Here is a 19,295-nt window from a genome sequence, read left to right as displayed (position 1 = left end):
CTAGCTATTACCTTTGGAGGTGCATTGATCTTTTTTCTGATGGGATAGTCCTGACAAACTGTGCTGTGCCTTGGCTACTGACCAATCAGAATGCAGAATTTCCTAAAGCCATTTTATAATACTTGATACAAAAATTGTTTACTTTGGATGATTTTCATAGTATGCTATATGTAAGTTATCCCATTGGTTCTCAACCTTTTTCATTTGAAGACCCCTAAAATTTTTTGGAGGTGCGGACCCCCTTCAGAAATCTTAGACGTAGTCTGTGGACCCCCAGGGGTCTGCGGACCACAGCTTGTAACCCACTGTTCTATGGTAATGATAACTTTTCACAAACCCCTTACACATAGTCTGCAGACGCCCAGGGTTCCGCACACCACAGGTTGAGAACCACTGAGTTATGCTGAATGCCACTGTAACTATACATACACCTTTTATTATTTTTAGATTATCTTTCATTTGTTTCTGCTCACTTTTTATTATAACATGTCCATAAAAAGATTAAACACACAGAAAAAAGATCACAGTATGTACCAGATGCTGAAATATTCTCTAGAGACTGGAAACTCAACACCAGGTGGTTGTGTCAGCTTAATGAAGCAACATTTACACACACCAGGGACACAAAGGGTGGAGTAGAACTTAAAATCTACCATTTATGAGGGTATACTGGAAGGATTTGAAATTAAAATTTTAATAAGATTAAGACAATAAAGCATTTGTTCACATTAGTACATATGGGAATTTCTGCTAAAATTTGGAATATTCTTTTTCCAAAATTAAATAATAATGCAGTTACTAGTGGTTATGACACATCAAAAAGTTAAAAAATTCTGCATAAATGTAACCTAAATGAGTGAACTGACTTGTCATCCCTCAAAAGACCAAACACTGATGTAATAATTAAGAAACTTTTCCATATATGAATTACAATGCAAATTGAGTTTTTTTCACTGTATGTATACAATATATTTTAGAGGCTTATCTGAGTGAGTTCAGGTCACAGCCATAACAATGAATTACAATAAAATTAACTGAACATAAAGTATGGCCTTAGGCAATAACTAATGAATTTAAGAGCATCTTAATATATTTTCTTATCATTGAGTAAAGCACTCTAAGTTATTACAGCTACATGGATGACCTCATGCAATTGAACCTTTTTGTAGCAGATTTACCCAATGTTTTTCATATCTATTAGATCAACATACAATGCTTATTTTTAATATCAGAAGTGTTAATTAAAATGACATGTACCCTTGTTTTAGTTTGCCATGAACACTACTATTTAAAGCAGATCTTCATGTCAGAACTCTGTTCCAATGACTTAAGGATGGAAGTAAAAATGGGACCTATAGTTTTAAATTTAGAATGAGCGTAGAAATTCCAGTTATGAAAATCCTCTAAAGCCCACTGGATCTCCCAGATCTCTGGGTTTCCTGCCACACGATAGCTCTTCCTTGATGCTCTCTCCCACCGTCCTCAGAACTTGTACTGCTATTGGCTACTCTGCTTTCACAATACCTCTGTGATGGGGTGCCCACCCCACACAAGGCCTGAATGGGTTAAAGCAGCTAGGTGGGCCAATTAACTGCCCAGGCTGCACCTGGAGGAGCAGCCAGGGAGCAGGGATTAATCAGAGATGAGGCTCAGCTGCACAGGAACAGGAGGGACCTGTGTAAAGCCCAGGAGCGGAGAGCAGAAAGGGGCTGCAGGGAAGTAGTCCGCAGTCACTCCCTGGGAGAAGGGAGGTGTGTTTCAGGCTAAAGCAGCAAATCATAGGATAGTGTGGACCTTGGCTTCTGAAGAGAGGGCCCCTGAGATGGAACCCAGAGTAGAGGGTGGGCCCAGGTTTCCTTACCATCCACTAGGGAAATGGCGCAGAGGGACAGTTTGCCGCAAAAGACTTTCATACCCTGGAAGGGGAAGACAATAGTGACATGGCCAGAGGGACATCTCACAAAGAGGAAACTGCAGCTCCTGGAGCGAGAGGAGTCACAGGGTGAGAGAGAACGACGGGTGCAAAAACCAGCAGAGGAGGGCGCAGCACCTGGAAGGTGCTAATCTCCAGAATGGCCAGAAGGAGGTGCCCCTAGCAGTGAGTGGAGCCCGTGACAACCCCCTCGTCCATTAGGCAGGTCACTGATGTTAATACTGTCAGGTGCAAAAGAACAGAATGATGTAAGGGGCTGCATTCCTTTATAGGTAATCTTTATGAAAGTTCTAAGCTTGGTGTTCTAAGTCAGGAATGTTCATATCTCCATTTGTTCCATGCCATTTGCAACTTAGTAAGTCAGTGTTAACTGAAAGTATTGCACTAATTATATCATACTAGTGAAGTATCAGGCAATATGTACAGACAAGGAAACTGATTTTAAAAAGGTGATGCAAGTCCTTTGATGGTTTCAATCTTAAATTAATCTGTGTAACCCTTTAAAAAGCATTTCACTGTCAGTGTACAGATCTAAAACGAGCGGTGGCAAGATATGCTTTTCCTTTTGTACTACTAATAAAGGTGGCTAAAATTGTAGACCAACATGGTTTCAAACCAAAAACAGATTAAAGTGTCTGAACTTTGTGGGCACCTTTGGAATTTGAATCTAGATTGTCTGTCCCTCTCTCAGCAATAAACCAAAACAAAACCAAAGCACAGATCCCACCTTCAAACTTTGAGACATTCAAAAACTGGATATTGCAGTTATATCTCATCACTCTTAGACACTGCAATTCATACATCTTCCACTGACTAGCAAATCTTTTAAAACTTTACATTTTCTGCCATTTCTCCCCTACAACCTACTGCTAATGTTGACTGCCTCAGTTTTGTGTTAAATTCCAAACAATGTCTTGGAAAGCATAAAGATTTTCCCCAATTGCTCAAATAACTTCAGAGTAAGTATAAGTTAGCTTTTTAAGGATTTTAAAACCGGTCGAAATTTCTACTGAAATAAAATATCAAATTGAATTTTTTTTCCAAAACAAACAAGCTTTATCTGCTGATTGCTTTACTGTTTCATCCAAATCCATGAATTCTGCGTTTTTATAAGAACAGCTAAACTCTAGCAATGCATTTTACCATTTTGTAAAGTGATATTCTTTTGCTTCCAATTAAATTCTCTAAATCCATGGGCTTCAAAATAAACCACAAATATTAACAGCATACTACACCTTAATTGTTACTGGTATGTTTATGTGATATAGATATTACGTAGACACAATCTTTTTGGGACCTGTATGATTGTAATTTTTTAAATGTTGGCTCAAACGGTAAGGAATGAATATAAAGTTATCTGCAGGGTAACATGTAGATTGCAGTCAATTGTTAAAACAACAAAATGTCAAAGCTTTACTTATTTCTGGTTTTAAAAGATAGTTCTGTCCCTTGAGTAGCAAATGCTTCTCTTGTTTGTACTCATTTATCCTTTCTGCCCACGTGGTTTTTATTTCCAAGCCTATTCAAAATGATGTTTTCCAAGCATGTGCCACATGACTTGTTCATATAAATGGAGCAAATTAAACTGTCTCCACATATATCCTATCACATTTGTAGTCCTGATTTCTCTCCTTAACATGTGGCCAAGACACCGTATTATCTGCCTGCAGAGGTTGACCTCAGGATATTAGATTCTGCCACATAGCTCTCTTGTACTAAACCGAGGGGAAACACTTAATCACCCCTGCCTTTTCAGGAAAAAAATCAACTTTAAATTTGCCATGATGAAAAATCAATAAACCAGTAATTGCTTGGCTTATCACTGTGTGGAGGAACAAATTGGGAAGCGAAGCTTAGCGTCCACACAGATTTCATTGAAACACGTGGAGTTTCAGGATCACTAAGCTAGAAAAGGAAAAGGTCTCAGAGTGATAATTAAATCTACTCATGCTCATTTTCTGCCAAATTTATTTCCCTAGTGTATATAAAAATGTTTCACTGCTTACTAGCTAGGCATAACTAATCAACTCAACACTGGGCCAACACACATGAGAAACAAAAAATGCAAATTCAAGAATGAAGGCATCAGGATAATATATTCCTTAATGCAAGTATTAGTGAAATTTATTTTTTAAATTCAAAGGAACAAATCCTTATTTAGTTCTATTCCTTTGATATCTAAAATGATTTTTAGAAACCATCTTTTCCCTATAATCCTCTGTAAACCTTTCATACATTAATCCCTATTATGGACCAAAATAGTGCTATCATTGTACCACATCTCCAGACAATTGTATAAAATATGTTTTCATGACTAGCTACATCTTAAAAAACAAAGTCTTATAATTGTATTATGCATGATATATTAAGGCAAACAACTCAAACATCTTGCAGTAATGCAATCCAACACATTTGAGTTGGATGTAAAAGGAACACACACTTTTCCTCTGAAAGTACTTATATTGTGCCATATTATTCCCGCTATTACTACTACACATTTCAGCTACTTTGAATTGGACTTGCCAGGCCTTGAGGTAAAATCAGGTTTGACAGTAAAATTCTCATAAGGTTTTGATGTCATTTTCAGCTAGTCCCAAATGGAAATAAGCAAAACAAAAACAAAATAGAAAAATCGCTCAATTGAAAATACTTTTGTAAAAGTAGTGCATTTATTATTAATAGACCTAATTTCATGCAGCAAATTAGCATAGCTCCAATGGAAGTGCAAATGTAATCAAACTGAAAAATTCAAATTAGGAGGAGTGAGCTTTTTCTTTCTTTCTCTTTCTTTCTTTGCTTTTTTGTTACAAACTGATTTTTGTGTGTGTCCTTCAACTGGCTATTGGGACTATGGTAATTAAAACTTTTAAAACAGCACAAGCCCCTAGTCTCTAATCTGTAGCTCAGGTCAGCTGTCTGTAGATTCTAATTTGTCCTCCATTTGTATTCATGACAGGAAAATGCTGCATATTTAACAGCAAACCAGCAGGAGGGTGCATTGGTGGGTTTGGAGGTCAAATGATTTGATTTCTGAGCAGATTACATGTAACATCCAACATCTAATCTCACACCTGATTTGGCAATAAAATTACAATAAAAGTAATGTTAAAACACCATTACTAAAGGGTGGAGAAAGAATAACCTTTTTTCATGAGCTGAGAAACAATAAGCTTATTATACAATAGATTTTGCTTACCGCAGATATGAGGCTAAACTTTTCATTAGTAAAGGTTACACTCAGTTCCAGAAGCTTGCTAGCTGAAGTATGCAACTTCAACTTTTTGTTTTTGGGCTGGAGATTTTGTCACAGAAGCAATACTGTGATGCCACAAGAGAGAATGGAAGTCTAGAGACCCAGTAATTTCAATTTTATATTAATGTGCTTTAATTTGATTAAAGGTTTATAGCAGTACAGAGTTAAATCTACAGTTATTTTAAGCAAAGGTAATCTTTGTTGCAAATATTAATAAATAGACTAAGAATAATTAAATAGCAGCTGTCAAAAAATACAGGGCAACTTGTACACTATAAATATTTCTTCAAACTTTTACTTGGTTCAACCAAAAGATCTACATCAATGATGAAGACATTGTCAAATGTTAAGCAAAACAAAACACCACCATAGAAATAAACTTGAATTCAACTAGAATGAAAATCTATTTCACTGATACCATCGAACCGTATGTATATAGTAGCGAAACCATAATGAAAAAACAATTTTTTTCCTATAATCTAATATAATTGAACAAATATAATCTACATAACTAGGGCCCTACTAAATTCACGGTCCATTTTGGTAAATGTAATGGTCATAGGATTTTAAAAATCTGAAATTTCATGGTTTCAGATATTTAAATCTGAAATTTCATGGTGTTCTAACCATGGGGGTCCCTACCCAAAAGGAGGTTGGTGGGGGCAGGGGAGTTGCAAGGCTATTATAGGGGGGTAACAGTATTGCCACCCTTACTTCTCCATTGCTGCTAGCAGCGGTGATGCCTTCAGAGTTGGACAGCCGGAAAGCGGCGGCTGGTAGCCAGGACCCTAATTGTAGAATTCTGTCTAGGAATGCCTATTAAGTGACACTAATTTGACTGATAAGGCAAAATGCTAAGTAATACTATACACAAAGATAAATAGGAGTAAACTAATAGGACTATGATAGATAGACTACATAACATCCACTATGTATGCAGACAGGACTGTACCTTAAGGGCCTGTTTCTATTGTAGTCATGCCTTACTAATAAAGAAAGCAAAGACTACAGATTTTTTATGCTGTTTCTCTGTAAATTACTATTGTTTGCAATTCACTCTGTATTGTATAGGTCAGCTACCTCTTGTAATTTCTGTATGCAAAACAATTAGAATCACAGAAGATTAGGGTTTGAAGAGACCTTAGGAGGTCATCTAGTCCAACCCCCTGCTCAAAGCAGCACCAACACCAACTAAATCATCCCAGCCAGGGCTTTGTCAAGCCAGGCCTTAAAAACCTCTAAGGATGGAGATTCTACCACCTCCCTAGGTAACCCATTCCAGTGCTTCACCACCCTCCTAGTGAAATAGTGTTTCCTAATATCCAACCTAGACCGCCCCGACTGCAACTTTAGACCATTGCTTCTTGTTCTGTTATATGCCACCACTGAGAACAGCCGAGCTCCATTCTCTTTGGAACCCCCCCTTCAGGTAGTTGAAGGCTGCTATCAAATCTCCGCCCCCCCCCCCACTCTTCTCTTCTGCAGACTAAACAAGCCCAGTTCCCTAAGTCTCTTCTCGTAAGTCATGCGCCCCAGCCCCCTGATCATTTTCGTTTCCCTCCGCTGGACTCTCTCCAATTTGTCCACTTCCTTTCTGTAGTTGGGGGCGGGGGCAAAACTGGATGCAATACTCCAGATGTGGCTTCACCAGTGCCAAATAGAGGGGAATAATCACGTCCCTCGATCTGCAGGCAATGCTCCTACTAATGCAGCCCAATATGCCGTTAGCCTTCTTGGCAACAAGGCATACTGCTGACTCATATCCAGCTTCTCATCCACTGTAATCCCCAGGTCCTTTTCTGCAGAACTGCTGCTTAGCCAGTCGGTCCTCAGCCTGTAGCGGTGCATGGGATTCTTCCATCCTAAGTGCAGGACTCTGCACTTGTCCTTGTTGAACCTCATCAGGACAATCCTCCAATTTGTCTAGGTCACTCTGGACCCTATCCCTCTACCTCTCCCCCCAGCTTAGTCTCATCTGCGAACTTGATAAGGTGCCATCCCATCATCCAGATCATTAATAAAGATGTTGAAAAAACCGGCCCCAGGACTGACGCCTGGGGTACTCCGCTTGATACCGGCTGCCAACTAGACATCAAGCCGTTGATCACTACCCATTGAGCCCGACAATCTAGCCAGCTTTCTATCCACCATATAGTCCATTCATCCAATCCATACTTTTTTTAACTTGCTGGCAAGAATACTGTGGGAGACCATATCAAAAGCTTTGCTAAAGTCAAGATATATCACGTCCACTTCTTTCCCCATATCCACAGAGCCAGTTATCTCATCATAGAAGGCAATCAGGTTGGTCAGGCATGACTTGCCCTTGGTGAATCCATGTTGACTGTTCCTGATCACCTTCCTCTCCTCCAAGTGCTTCAAAATGGTTTCCTTGAGGACCTGCTCCATGATTTTTCCAGGGACTGAGGTGAGGCTGACCGGTCTGTAGTTCCCCAGGTTCTCCTTCTTCCCTTTTTTAAAGATGGGCACTATATTTGCCTTTTTCCAATCGTCCGGGACCCCGCTAATCCCCACGAGTTTTCAAAGATAATAGCCAATGGCTCTGCAATCACATCAACCAATTCCCTCAGCACCCTCGGATACATTAGATCTGGACCCATGGACTTGTGCATGTCCAGCTGTCCTAAATAGTCCTTAACCTGTTCTTTCACCACTGAGGGCCGCTCACCTCCTCCCCATACTGTGTTGCCCAGGACAGCAGTGTGGGAGCTGACCTTATCATAGAATTGGAAGGGACCTCAGAAGGTCATCTAGTCCAACCCCCTGCTCAAAGCAGAACCAATCCCCAGACAGATTTTTGCCCCGGATCCCTAAATGGCCCCCCCTCAAGGACTGAACTCACAACCCTGGGTTTAGCAGGCCAATGCTCAAACCACTGAGCTATCCCTCCCGCCCCCCCCCCCCCCGATCAACTCAGTTGTCTACAATAACTACTGACACTTCTTCATTCCTTCACAAACCATCCCTACCACCTCCACATGTCCTCCCTCTCAGAATAGGACCTCAAACAATTATTTACAGACCTTGTCTGTAAAGACCACATCATCTGTCACTAGGTTGCCTCCCCCATTCATTAAGGGTCCCACACTTTCCCTGACCTTTTTCTTGTTGCTAACATACCTGTAGAAACCCTTCTTGTTACCCTTCACATCCCTGGCTAGTTTTGGCCTTCCTGATTACACCCCTGCATGCTTGAGCAATATTTTTATACTCCTCCCTAGTCATCTGTCCAAGTTTCCACTTCTTGTAAGCTTCCTTTTTGTGTTAGTTTGTTAGTATACTGTCACAATAAGACACAACAGAAAACATACAAAGCATATTTGAAAAAGTATGGACCAAATCATCACTAGAGATGAACTTCTGGGGCTCACTGAGCCTGCAGCTGTGAATCCGTCTCTACCTAAAAATGTTAGGTATAATCTTCATTTTCCCTTCTGAAGATAGCCTTGAAAATGTAAACTGACCCACAAAGTGAAAAATCTATCTCCAATTTTTCCTAAAGGTCACTTTATGGTACCCTCTACAGCTACTCAAGGCTTCCCTTTGGGGTGTGTGAAATCCAGGGTTCCTGGCCCCATATTTTGTGAAGGACATACACCAATTCATGGCTGTGGTGCAGTGCCATCTTGGATGCTCCCATTTGCATTAGGGCTGCATAGGTTCCCTTCCAGTTGACTGGCTGCAGCTGACCGGCTCCTTTCCTGATCAACCTGTGTCGCTTTCAGCCACAGAAAGGCAAGAGACATTGCTCTGATACGGACTCCGATTTATGAACCTACATAAGAGGCCTCCACATTTTGGAACTGACACAGTTTGATTTCTTCCTGCAAAGATTCACAGGTTAAAAAGTAGTTCAAAACCTGGTTTTTATGGTAAGGCTTTTTTTTTTTTTTTTTGAAGGAAGGATTATGTCCATTTGTTCTACTCTTGCTCTCATGTGGCTGAGCATCTATGAAAAAAAGTTGAGACACCCTACATATTTCTGATGCTGATTTGTTCGCTCTGCTTTTTATTTCATTATCTTTCTTGCAACACATTACCTCTCTCTGATCAACTCAGTTGTCTACAATAACTACTGACACTTCTTGATTCCTTCACAAACCATCTCTACCACCTCCACATGTCCTCCCTCTCAGAATAGGACCTCAAACAATTATTTCTAGAAGAAAACCAATGTCATCTAGAGATAACTCCCCTTCTCTTCTAGCTACTCTATCCTTCTCCTAACCTGTCACTGCCTCTGAAGTGTCTCTGCTGCTAACCTTTCACCAAGTCCCATATCCCCTGCCAACTCCTGACTTCTTTTGCTCCTTCTGTTATCCAGTTCCTTCCTCCCCCCCCCCCCCCCCCCATATCCCCATCCAAATATGTGGATCCTTTCAGGCAGGCTACTATATTCTCTCTCCTAAAATAAAACTCTCTGGACCCATCCTGTGTCTACAAATACTATCACATCTTCCTGTAACATCCAAACTTTTTGACTAATCCTACCAAGTCTTCAGATTCTGGTCAGCTGGGGAAGCTGGATTGTAAATCAGCCCTTTTGTTTTACTTAAATGTATTTCCATGTGGAGTCTCAGAGCTTAATTCTGGTCTCAGTTAAACAAGTGTAAATCAGGAGTAACTGCAGTTTAAATTCACTGGGTATGTCTACACTGCAACTGGAGGGTATGATTGCAGCATATGTAGACATACTGAAGCTAGCTTTGATTTAACTAGATCCTGAACACAGACCACACTAATCTCCTTGATTTAGGATCTGAACAACTCAACTCTGTGATATACCTAAAGTGTTTCCTTTAATTAAAAAAACATAGCATCTTAACACCCAGGAACATTCTGAGTCTTCATTACTTTCTTGTGTACAGCAAAATACCCTAAACTATGTTTCCAGTTTCTTTAAGCAGCAGCAGTTTTTAAACTCTGTATTGTAGAAAGGGATGAACTTGAAAAAAAATAATTAAAGTAGTGATACTTTTCCAAGTTCTTCCCACTAGACACAAAAATTAGATGCTACTCAAAGAAGATTGTGCTGATGTTTAAAATATGATCACATATGCTCTGTTGGGCTCATCAAGCTTTGCTCCCCCTTAGTATGATTCAGATACATCCTTGGGCAAGGCATAGAAACATATATGGGACCCCCAGTCTCTTGGAGTTATATGGCATCAGAATCTAAGCTCTCATTAAAAAAAATATATATCCAGCTCTCATGATTTCAAAGAAAACCTGACCTGAGTGATAATGATATAGTAAAGTCTGAAGAATCAAATAGACAATGTCCATTAAAGTGAGGATCCACAGCCACTAGATCCAGAGAGAAAGCCATCTGGCCATTCACACGCTACCAGAGCCAACCAAGCCCTCGCTATGGGTGGAAGGCTTGGATGTCCTTCTTGGCTCTACAGATTGTCTCCTGTTTCTTGGGGTTCAGATACCCTCTGAGGTGGGCTCTGCTCTTCCCCTCGGGCTTTTTGGCTCCATGAGTTAGACTGGAGGGTGTGTGTGGAAATGGTTGGTTACCTCTAAAATGCCACCCACTCATGGCACCAAAATGAAATATTAGTCTCAGCAAATTGTGTAAATCATCATCCCGCTCCTTTCTTACATGATTTGTTCATAAATGAAATACTTAACAATGCTGACATTTAAATCATCATCACTGGTCATCTGAATGAGAGTGTCCACACAGGGGTTTAATGCAATTTAACTAATGTGCTTTAAATTCACACCGTTAGCTAATTTGAATGAATTTCTCTGAGTGTCCCCATATAGACAAGCCCTGAGTTACCATGTTAGAGACATTTCACACGTTCTATTGTTTCAGAATCTCTGCAGAGTCAGAGTATCTGATGCAGCAATGTCCAAGTTCACATTTTTAAGGCCACCATAAGGCCCGGGGACTTTTTTTTAAAAAAGATGAATGCTGAGATTTTGGCAAACAAGGCAGCAACCAATATGTTGCAACCTAATCCAATACAAGCCCCTCATTGAAGGGGGATAAAAAAAGAGAAGACTGCAATTTTGCATCATACTTTAAAATCTGTTGAAAACGTTAACGGCTGCTGTAGCTGCTGCTGGAACTAGTAGGATTCTGAGCTTATGTGGATTGGAAGACCTACTGCTCAATCAAAAGTCTGGATTTCTTGAAATGAAAACGATCTTGTGCATAAAAAATTACCCTCTTATGATGGAGAAAAATCACAAAAACATGAAAGCCAAACTTGAGGCATTAAGGATATTTCCCTAAGTATTTCTTTCGCCTCTGAAGAGATTCCAACATAGAACTGATTCTAAAGTTGTTTCAGAACTTCTGGATGTTGGGAAAGATGTATTAATTTCTCATTCACTAATATCCTCGGGTGAATTCAATCAATTCAGTTCTTGAAGATGACTCTGTCTAAAATCATTGAACATAATGCAGTGTTTGCTACGGAAACTGGTCTTATGTGAAGCCTCCTTTGAATCTACACAAAACTTTAACCCAGCAAGGTGTGTAACTTAATTTTGGAGGATTTTGAAGGAATCCCCTTCTCAGAAAAATCAGATGTTTACTAAAGCATTATCCCCAGGGCAACAGGTAGATAATAAGTATCACTATATAGCCCATTAGAGAATTCTAAATAAAGCATTATGTTAATTTAGACAGACTAATGGAAATATACAGTTCAGTAGGACACATTCTAGCTCTTCTCTGGTAATACGCTTCCATGACTGTACACTGTTCATTTATCCTCAGTTCAGGATCAACCATAGAGCAGTCCCAGGTGGCTGGTTATATAAATCATCTGGAACTGTGATATTCTTTCCTTATTTTCAAGAATGCTCTAGTGTAACGAATGAAGTCTATAACAGCAGCAGTGTAGATACAGGTCACCAAAAGGTAAATATTCAAAGCACTGAGCTGGAATTTCAAACACCGTGCATAACACCTGCTCTTATGGTTTTTTTTTTTTTTTTTAAAGAAACGAGTAATGTTCATCCATCCTTTTCTTAGTAGCAATAGGTTGTTGATTTGGACTTTACTGGGACCATGCTTTTAAAAATGGGTGTTTAACTTTAGACTCCAAAATCCATGTTTAAGTACCTAAATAAGTGGCCTGATATTCAAAATTTCTGAGTGCACCCAACAGCTCCCATTAACTATAGAGGGAACTGCTGGGTGTTCAGGACTTTTGAATATCAGGTTACTTATTCAGGCACCTAAGTATGGTTTTAGGAACCTAACTGGAGGAAACCATTTTTTTTTTTTTTAACCAGCTTGGCTCATAGTCTTTAAATGACTGCTGATGAAGAAGGTAGAAAAAGTTATCTATTTCTTCTGCATCCGAGTCTTCTCCAAGCCACTATAGGAGCTGAAAGGATTGCTACTACTTTACTAAAATTATAGTGTCCAACCAACCTCCTGGTCAAAGCTAGATTCATCTCCCCCCAGGGTCCCATCGATTCTACACCTGAATCATCCTGAGAAAAGTTTCAAAGAGGTTTTCAGTCCCACCTTGCATGAGAGGAAGCGACATTACTTGAACTTGAGCTGGCACATGGCAGAGACTTATACTACCACAAGAATGCCAACTACAAGGCAAAATTTTGAAAACTTTCTTCTACTAATTTAGTGTTTCCAGATTACTACGGCCCCCGTACATTGGGTTCATAGAATCATAGAATCATAGAATATCAGGGTTGGAAGGGACCTCAGGAGGTCATCTAGTCCAACCCCCTGCTCAAAGCAGGACCAATTCCCAACTAAATCATCCCAGCCAGGGCTTTGTCAAGCCGGGCCTTAAAAACATCCAAAGAAGGAGACTCCACCACCTCCCTAGGTAATGCATTCCAGTGCTTCACCATCCTCCTAGTGAAAAAGTTTTTCCTAATATCCAACCTAGTCCTCCCCCACTGCAATTTGAGACCATTGCTCCTTGTTCTGTCATCTGCCACCACTGAGAACAGCCGAGCTCCATCCTCTTTGGAACCCCCCCTCAGGTAGTTGAAAGCAGCTATCAAATCCCCCCTCATTCTTCTCTTCTGGAGACTAAACAATCCCAGTTCCCTCAGCCTCTCCTCATAAGTCATGTGCTCCAGACCCCTAATCATTTTTGTTGCCCTCCGCTGGACTCTTTCCAATTTTTCCACATCCTTCTTGTAGTGTGGGGCCCAAAACAGTATTCCAGATGAGGCCTCACCAATGTCGAATAAAGGGGAACGATCACGTTCCTCGATCTGCTGGCAATGCCCCTACTTATACAGCCCAAAATGCCGTTAGCCTTCTTGGCAACAAGAGCACACTGTTGACTCATATCCAGCTTCTTGTCCACTATGACCCCTAGGTCCTTTTCTGCAGAACTGCTACCCAGCCATTCGGTCCCTAGTCTGTAGCAGTGCATGGGATTCTTCCGTCCTAAGTGCAGGACTCTGCACTTGTCCTTGTTGAACCTCATCAGGTTTTTTTTGGCCCAATCCTCTAATTTGTCTAGGTCCCTCTGTATCCGATCCCTACCCTCTAGTGTATCTACCACGCCTCCCAGTTTAGTGTCATCTGCAAACTTGCTGCGAGTGCAGTCCACACCATCCTCCAGATCATTAATAAAGATATTAAACAAAACCGGCCCCAGGACGGACCCTTGGGGTACTCCGCTTGAAACCGGCTGCCAACTAGACATGGAGCCATTGATCACTACCCGTTGAGCCCAACGATCTAGCCAGCTTTCTATCCACCTTACAGTCCATTCATCCAGCCCATACTTCTTTAACTTGGCGGCAAGAATACTGTGGGAGACCGTATCAAAAGCTTTGCTAAAGTCAAGGAATAACACATCCACTGCTTTCCCCTCATCCACAGAGCCAGTTATCTCATCATAGAAGGCAATTAGGTTAGTCAGGCATGACTTGCCCTTGGTGAATCCATGCTGACTGTTCCTGATCACTTTCCTCTCCTCTAAGTGTTTCATAATTGATTCCTTGAGGACCTGCTCCATGATTTTTCCAGGGACTGAGGTGAGGCTGACTGGCCTGTAGTTCCCCAGATCCTCCTCCTTCCCTTACCTCAATCCACCCTACTCTCGTCAAATGCCAGAAAAAACAAACGGACCCTGCAGGGTACCCTGAGTCTCATCAAATCTGGGCTATTCTGTGAAAAATACTCTGCCAGCAGCTCTTTCTCTATTAAATCAAGGGAGATCTAGCATCACTGTCTCTGCTGACTGCAATTGTGGCAATGTATTTTGGGGATAGAGGCATTTCTCAAGTAGGCTGGGCCTGGGCCAATTGGGGTTTTATAGGTTAAAATCAACACTTTTTAATCTACCCAGAATCTCACATGGTGATCTATTTAATCTATTTATTTCTGAAATTTAAAAGGTGACTTATTTTCTCAAGGGGAGATTTTCAAAGGCATAGATGGCAGTTAGGTGCCTACCTCCCATTCAAAGTCATCACAGATAGTTGTCTAAGTCTAGCCCATGCACTTGTATTGGACATTATTTACGTAAAGTCACACTGTTTATAATGTTTTGCTCTTCATTGCCTTCAAATCAAAATACTGAGCAATCTTTTTATTCTGCTAGGATTTTAAATTATTTTTATTATATACAATAAAAAACATGAAAGTCACAAGACCTGATCCTCCATTGTTCTGCACCTCACATGCCCATTTATACCAGTGCAAAGTGGGTGTGAAATGTTAACATTCCAAGCAGAAACACTTGTTCAGCTTCCTGGTTTATCAATGTTCTGCAGACAGCCAGTCTGCACTTTCACATCTAAGTATCTATTTAACATGCCACACTGAGAGTTTAATACATTGCTTAAATAAAAACCATAGACTTCAAAGTGGTTCAGCCACCTGCAGTGTACCGTTGAGCTGGGAGGCCAAGCAGGAGGCGGCAGTATTCTGCTTTGAAGTTTGGTTGTCCATGAAGCACTGTTGAGTTATCAAGTTTTACTTTCACTTAAGACACTTAAAATGCCCCCAATTTAGATATTTCAAGTAAAGTAAAACTAAAAAAGTCCAAAAAAATACCAGATGCCTACCAAACACAATTGAGCATTGGAAAGGCTGGAGGAGGCATTATTGTTACTCGCTTCAAAAGTGGCTGGATGTGCTGATATAGAGGTGGTGATACCTTTTATTGGCTATATCCTTAGCTTCATCCCATTTGGATACAATGGGCATTAGCTAATATTGGGAGAGTAGATGTGTTACACTGTGTGAGCTTGTTATAAAAGTATCTAGATAAAATAATTAGAAAATTAACATAAAAGAAAAAGATTTCCGTCAGATGTAATGAGTGCCCAGTACACTTTGAAGTGAAAAAAGCTTAGCATTCATTTTACATTAAAAAACCCCCAAACAGATCATTAAACCAAGAAGTTTATGCTCGCCTCATCTCTTTCATACTCTCCACTTTGCACCTTCTATTGTGCTGTCCCCTTTCTAGGAACAGTCTCCAGTTTCTTATAGGCGATAAGAACAGAGAGGTAAATGGGAGCAGAAGTTTCTAGGGGCTTTAAGGGAAAGACAAAGAGCTTTAATTTGATGTGCTAAAAGAAAGGAAGAAAATTAATGGAGTCAAGGAGGGGTTTTGAATGTGCTTGTAGTGACAGGAGAGGAAGATGAATTTAGCAGTGACATTTTAGATAGACTGGAGTGGGGGGGAAGAGATGAAAAGAAGCAGAGAAGAGGTGGTTACAGTAATCAAAACTAGATTAAAAACAGGGAGTGCACAATGACTTCAGCAGAGGAGACAGTGTGGAAAGGGTGGGTGTGGGTGACATTAAAAAAGGCAGGTGAGACAGCACTTAGAAAGAGACTGGGTATGGGGGCATGAAGAGGGAAGTCAGAGTAAACTGAGGTTGAGAGCCTGGGAGATGGAAGGATAATGAACTAAAGCATTTGGAGATGAGTCAAGATAGACAGGACTTGTCTATGGCTAGGAAAGTTAGGATGTATAATTCACCACTCGTGCAGTTCTATCCACAAAAGCGTCTATTGTTGATATTGATTAGATAGGAGCTCCCTCTCCTCTAGTCACTCTCTGATCCCAAGTATCAGGGGTAGCCGGGTTAGTCTGCATCCACAAAAACAACAAGGAATCCGGTGGCACCTTAAAGACTATTCAAGCCCAAATTAATGGTGTTTAATTTGCAAATGAATTTTAGTTCTGCAGATTCTCTTTGAAGGCTGTTTCTGAAGTTTTTTTGTTCAAATATGGCTACTTTTAAATCTGTTATAGAATGTCCAGGAAGACTGAAGTGTTCTCCTACTGGCTTTTGTATGTTACCATTCCTGATGTCCGATTTGTGTCCATTATTCTTTTACGTGGAGACTGTCCCGTTTGGCCAATGTACATTGCAGAGGGGCATTGCTGGCACATGGTGGCATATATTACATTAGTAGATGTGCAGGTGAATGAGTCCCTGATGGTGTGGCTGATGTGGTTGGGTCTTCTGATGGTGTTGCTAGAGTAGATATGGGAACAGAGTAGGCAACGAGGTTTGTTACAGGGATTGGTTCCTGGGTTAGTGTTTCTGTGGTGTGGTGTGTAGTTGCTGGTGAGTATTTGCTTCAGGTTTGGGGGCTGTCTGTAAGCGAGGACTGGCCTGCCTCCCGAGGTCTGTGAGAGTGAGGGATCGTTTTCCAGAATAGGTTGTAGATCGTTGATGATATGCTGGAGAGGTTTTATCTGGGGGCTATATGTGATGGCTAGTGGTGTTCTGTTATTTTCCTTGTTGGGCCTGTCCTGTAGTAGGTGACTTCTGGGTACCCATCTCGCTCTGTCAATCTGTTTCCTCAATTCTCCAGGTGGGTATTGTAGTTTTGAATAGGGACTGGGAATGGCTGGCTCAGTACAAAGCAACTTTACCTTTCCTGGAATTGACACCTTCTCACCAATTATTGGGAGTGGACTACATCCACCCTGATTGAATTGGCCCCATCAACACTGGTTCTCCACTTGTGAGGTAGCTCCCTTCTCTTTATGAGTCAGTATAATAATGCCTGCATCTGTAATTTTCACTCCATGCATCTGAAGAAGTGGTTTTTTTTACCCACGAAAGCTTATTCCCAAATAAATCCGTTAGTCTTTAAGGTGCCACCGGACTCCTTGTTGTTTATCTGATCCCAGCCTCCTCCCCAAACTCCACATTCAACCCTTTCCTAACCCAGTTCTTCCTTCCCCTTATTTCTTTTCATATTAGCTATAGTAGCAATGCCAGTGCCTTCCAACAGTTCTTTGCCAGAGCCTTGCCACTATACCTCACTGTGAACTAACCACATTCCAATCCTCCAATTAAAGGATCTCTTATCCTAAGTTTTCAGCCTGTGTACACCACTGATTCTAGGACAGTCTGTCTCAAACACAACCCCTTTGGCAACTAGAATACTATGTACATATAGGCACCAAATTATGATTTGCAGAGGGCACTAGATGATCAAAGGCTAACCTAGGAAAATATATATACATGTACATATATGTATATACATGTACATATATGTATATACATGTACATATATGTATATACATATACATACATACACACACACTCACCCTTAGATCAGATATCCACCTTGAAATCTAATTAAAATGTACTGTGTATAGTCAAAAATCTGTCACAACTCAGAAGTCACCCATATGGTATTGGAAAATAATAATAAAACATCCAGGAAAAAGTATATACTGACACTTGAATTTAAAAAAAAAAAATTTTTTTAACCAGCAGCATCTTTCAAAAATTGAGGATCAGGTTCCAAGATAAGTGACGTGATGTCAAAAACAGTTTCAGAAAAGTAAAATCCTTTGGTATATATTTTATACTTAAACCCACATAAAAGTAATATATGCAGCAGACACTTTAGTAGCTCATTTTAATTGGAACCACAGGAGATAGCTTTTTGCTATTAATTTTCTCTGAGAAATGGGGACACCCCATCAAAGTTGAAGTGTGGAATACCATTTAAGGTTCCTTTATATAAGTTCAGGTTGGCTTTGTCACAGAACTTGAAGATGTATCACCAATTAATGGAAAGAGACACAATAAAAGTACATTTGTTTTGAACCTGATCCTGCAAACCTTGTAGAGAATTCCCATTGGTAGTCTACCACTGGTAGTGTAATGGATAAAGGCCTTCATCCTGAAAGTACTCAGTGCACAGAGCTACCACTGAGTTGGAGTGCTTGCTATCATGATATAGTACAGAGTAACTGCACAAGTAAACTGGACTAATTGGACATCTTATGTTAGTCATACAATATATTCTGAGATAAACAATGTTACTGTTTTATGTTAATTGACTGCAATCATTTCTCTGTGGTCTCTGCCTCACAGAGCTGGCTGGTCACATGGTATTAGCTCTTCTACTTGTTACCAAATACCAAGTTGCTTTAAACACAGCTTTAAAAAAAACATTAAGTAATTTCCTGCAGTTGCTGTAGTTGCCACAGGAATATTATGTGGTTGTTATTGAGAGGTGGAGGTAGTCTGTGTGACTGTGAATTGGAGGTCGACTGACCATGACATACCCCCTATTAAGATGTGGTCCAATCCTAGAGAAAATATGAGAACCTCAAAGGAACCTGTTCCTTATGGAATTATTATTGCCAGTTTAATAAAAACTGTTTATCTTGCTGATAAATAAAAAACTACATTACCTTCTTCCTTTATCTTTTTTGCTTCTTCTTCACTTCTTTCTTTAGCCTTCAATGCTTCATCTGCTTTCGCTAAAAATAAAAAATACATATGAGTTATTTATACTTGTTTTAATTACATTTGTATAATAAAACAGAACCCTCCTGAGGGCTGAAGTTCACTTTCAGATTAATTTCTGCAGCTCCCACTAAAGTCAATGTGCATTTGAAGCAGAATTTGGCCTTTAATTTTTTTATTAACAAGATCAGTACTGTTAATCAGTATCATAACTGACAATTTGTAAGGTGAAAGGAAATGACATAGTGGCAGAATATTAAAAAAAACACAAACTAATTTACTAATATAGTAAGTAAACTAAGATTTCTTTGGAAGGAAAAGCCATATTTCCAATATTCAGATTGCATGTAAGATTTAAAATATAGGATGTCTGGACTATCTATGTCA

General features: G+C 40.1%; 1 protein-coding gene across 1 annotated transcript in view; it reads right to left on the bottom strand.

The window, feature by feature from the left end:
• The window catches only part of RSRC1 (arginine and serine rich coiled-coil 1), a 363,201-nt gene that overhangs the window by 49,592 nt on the left and 294,314 nt on the right, over positions 1–19,295 (bottom strand). The window contains exon 7 of the mRNA XM_065410692.1: positions 18,854–18,922. Within this exon, the coding sequence (XP_065266764.1) occupies positions 18,854–18,922 (69 nt within the window). The remainder of the gene's footprint in view (positions 1–18,853; positions 18,923–19,295) is intronic.

The sequence above is a fragment of the Emys orbicularis genome, chromosome 9, assembly GCF_028017835.1.
Source record: "Emys orbicularis isolate rEmyOrb1 chromosome 9, rEmyOrb1.hap1, whole genome shotgun sequence".
Lineage (NCBI taxonomy): Eukaryota > Metazoa > Chordata > Testudines > Emydidae > Emys > Emys orbicularis.
This window is presented reverse-complemented; position numbering and strand designations above follow the sequence as displayed.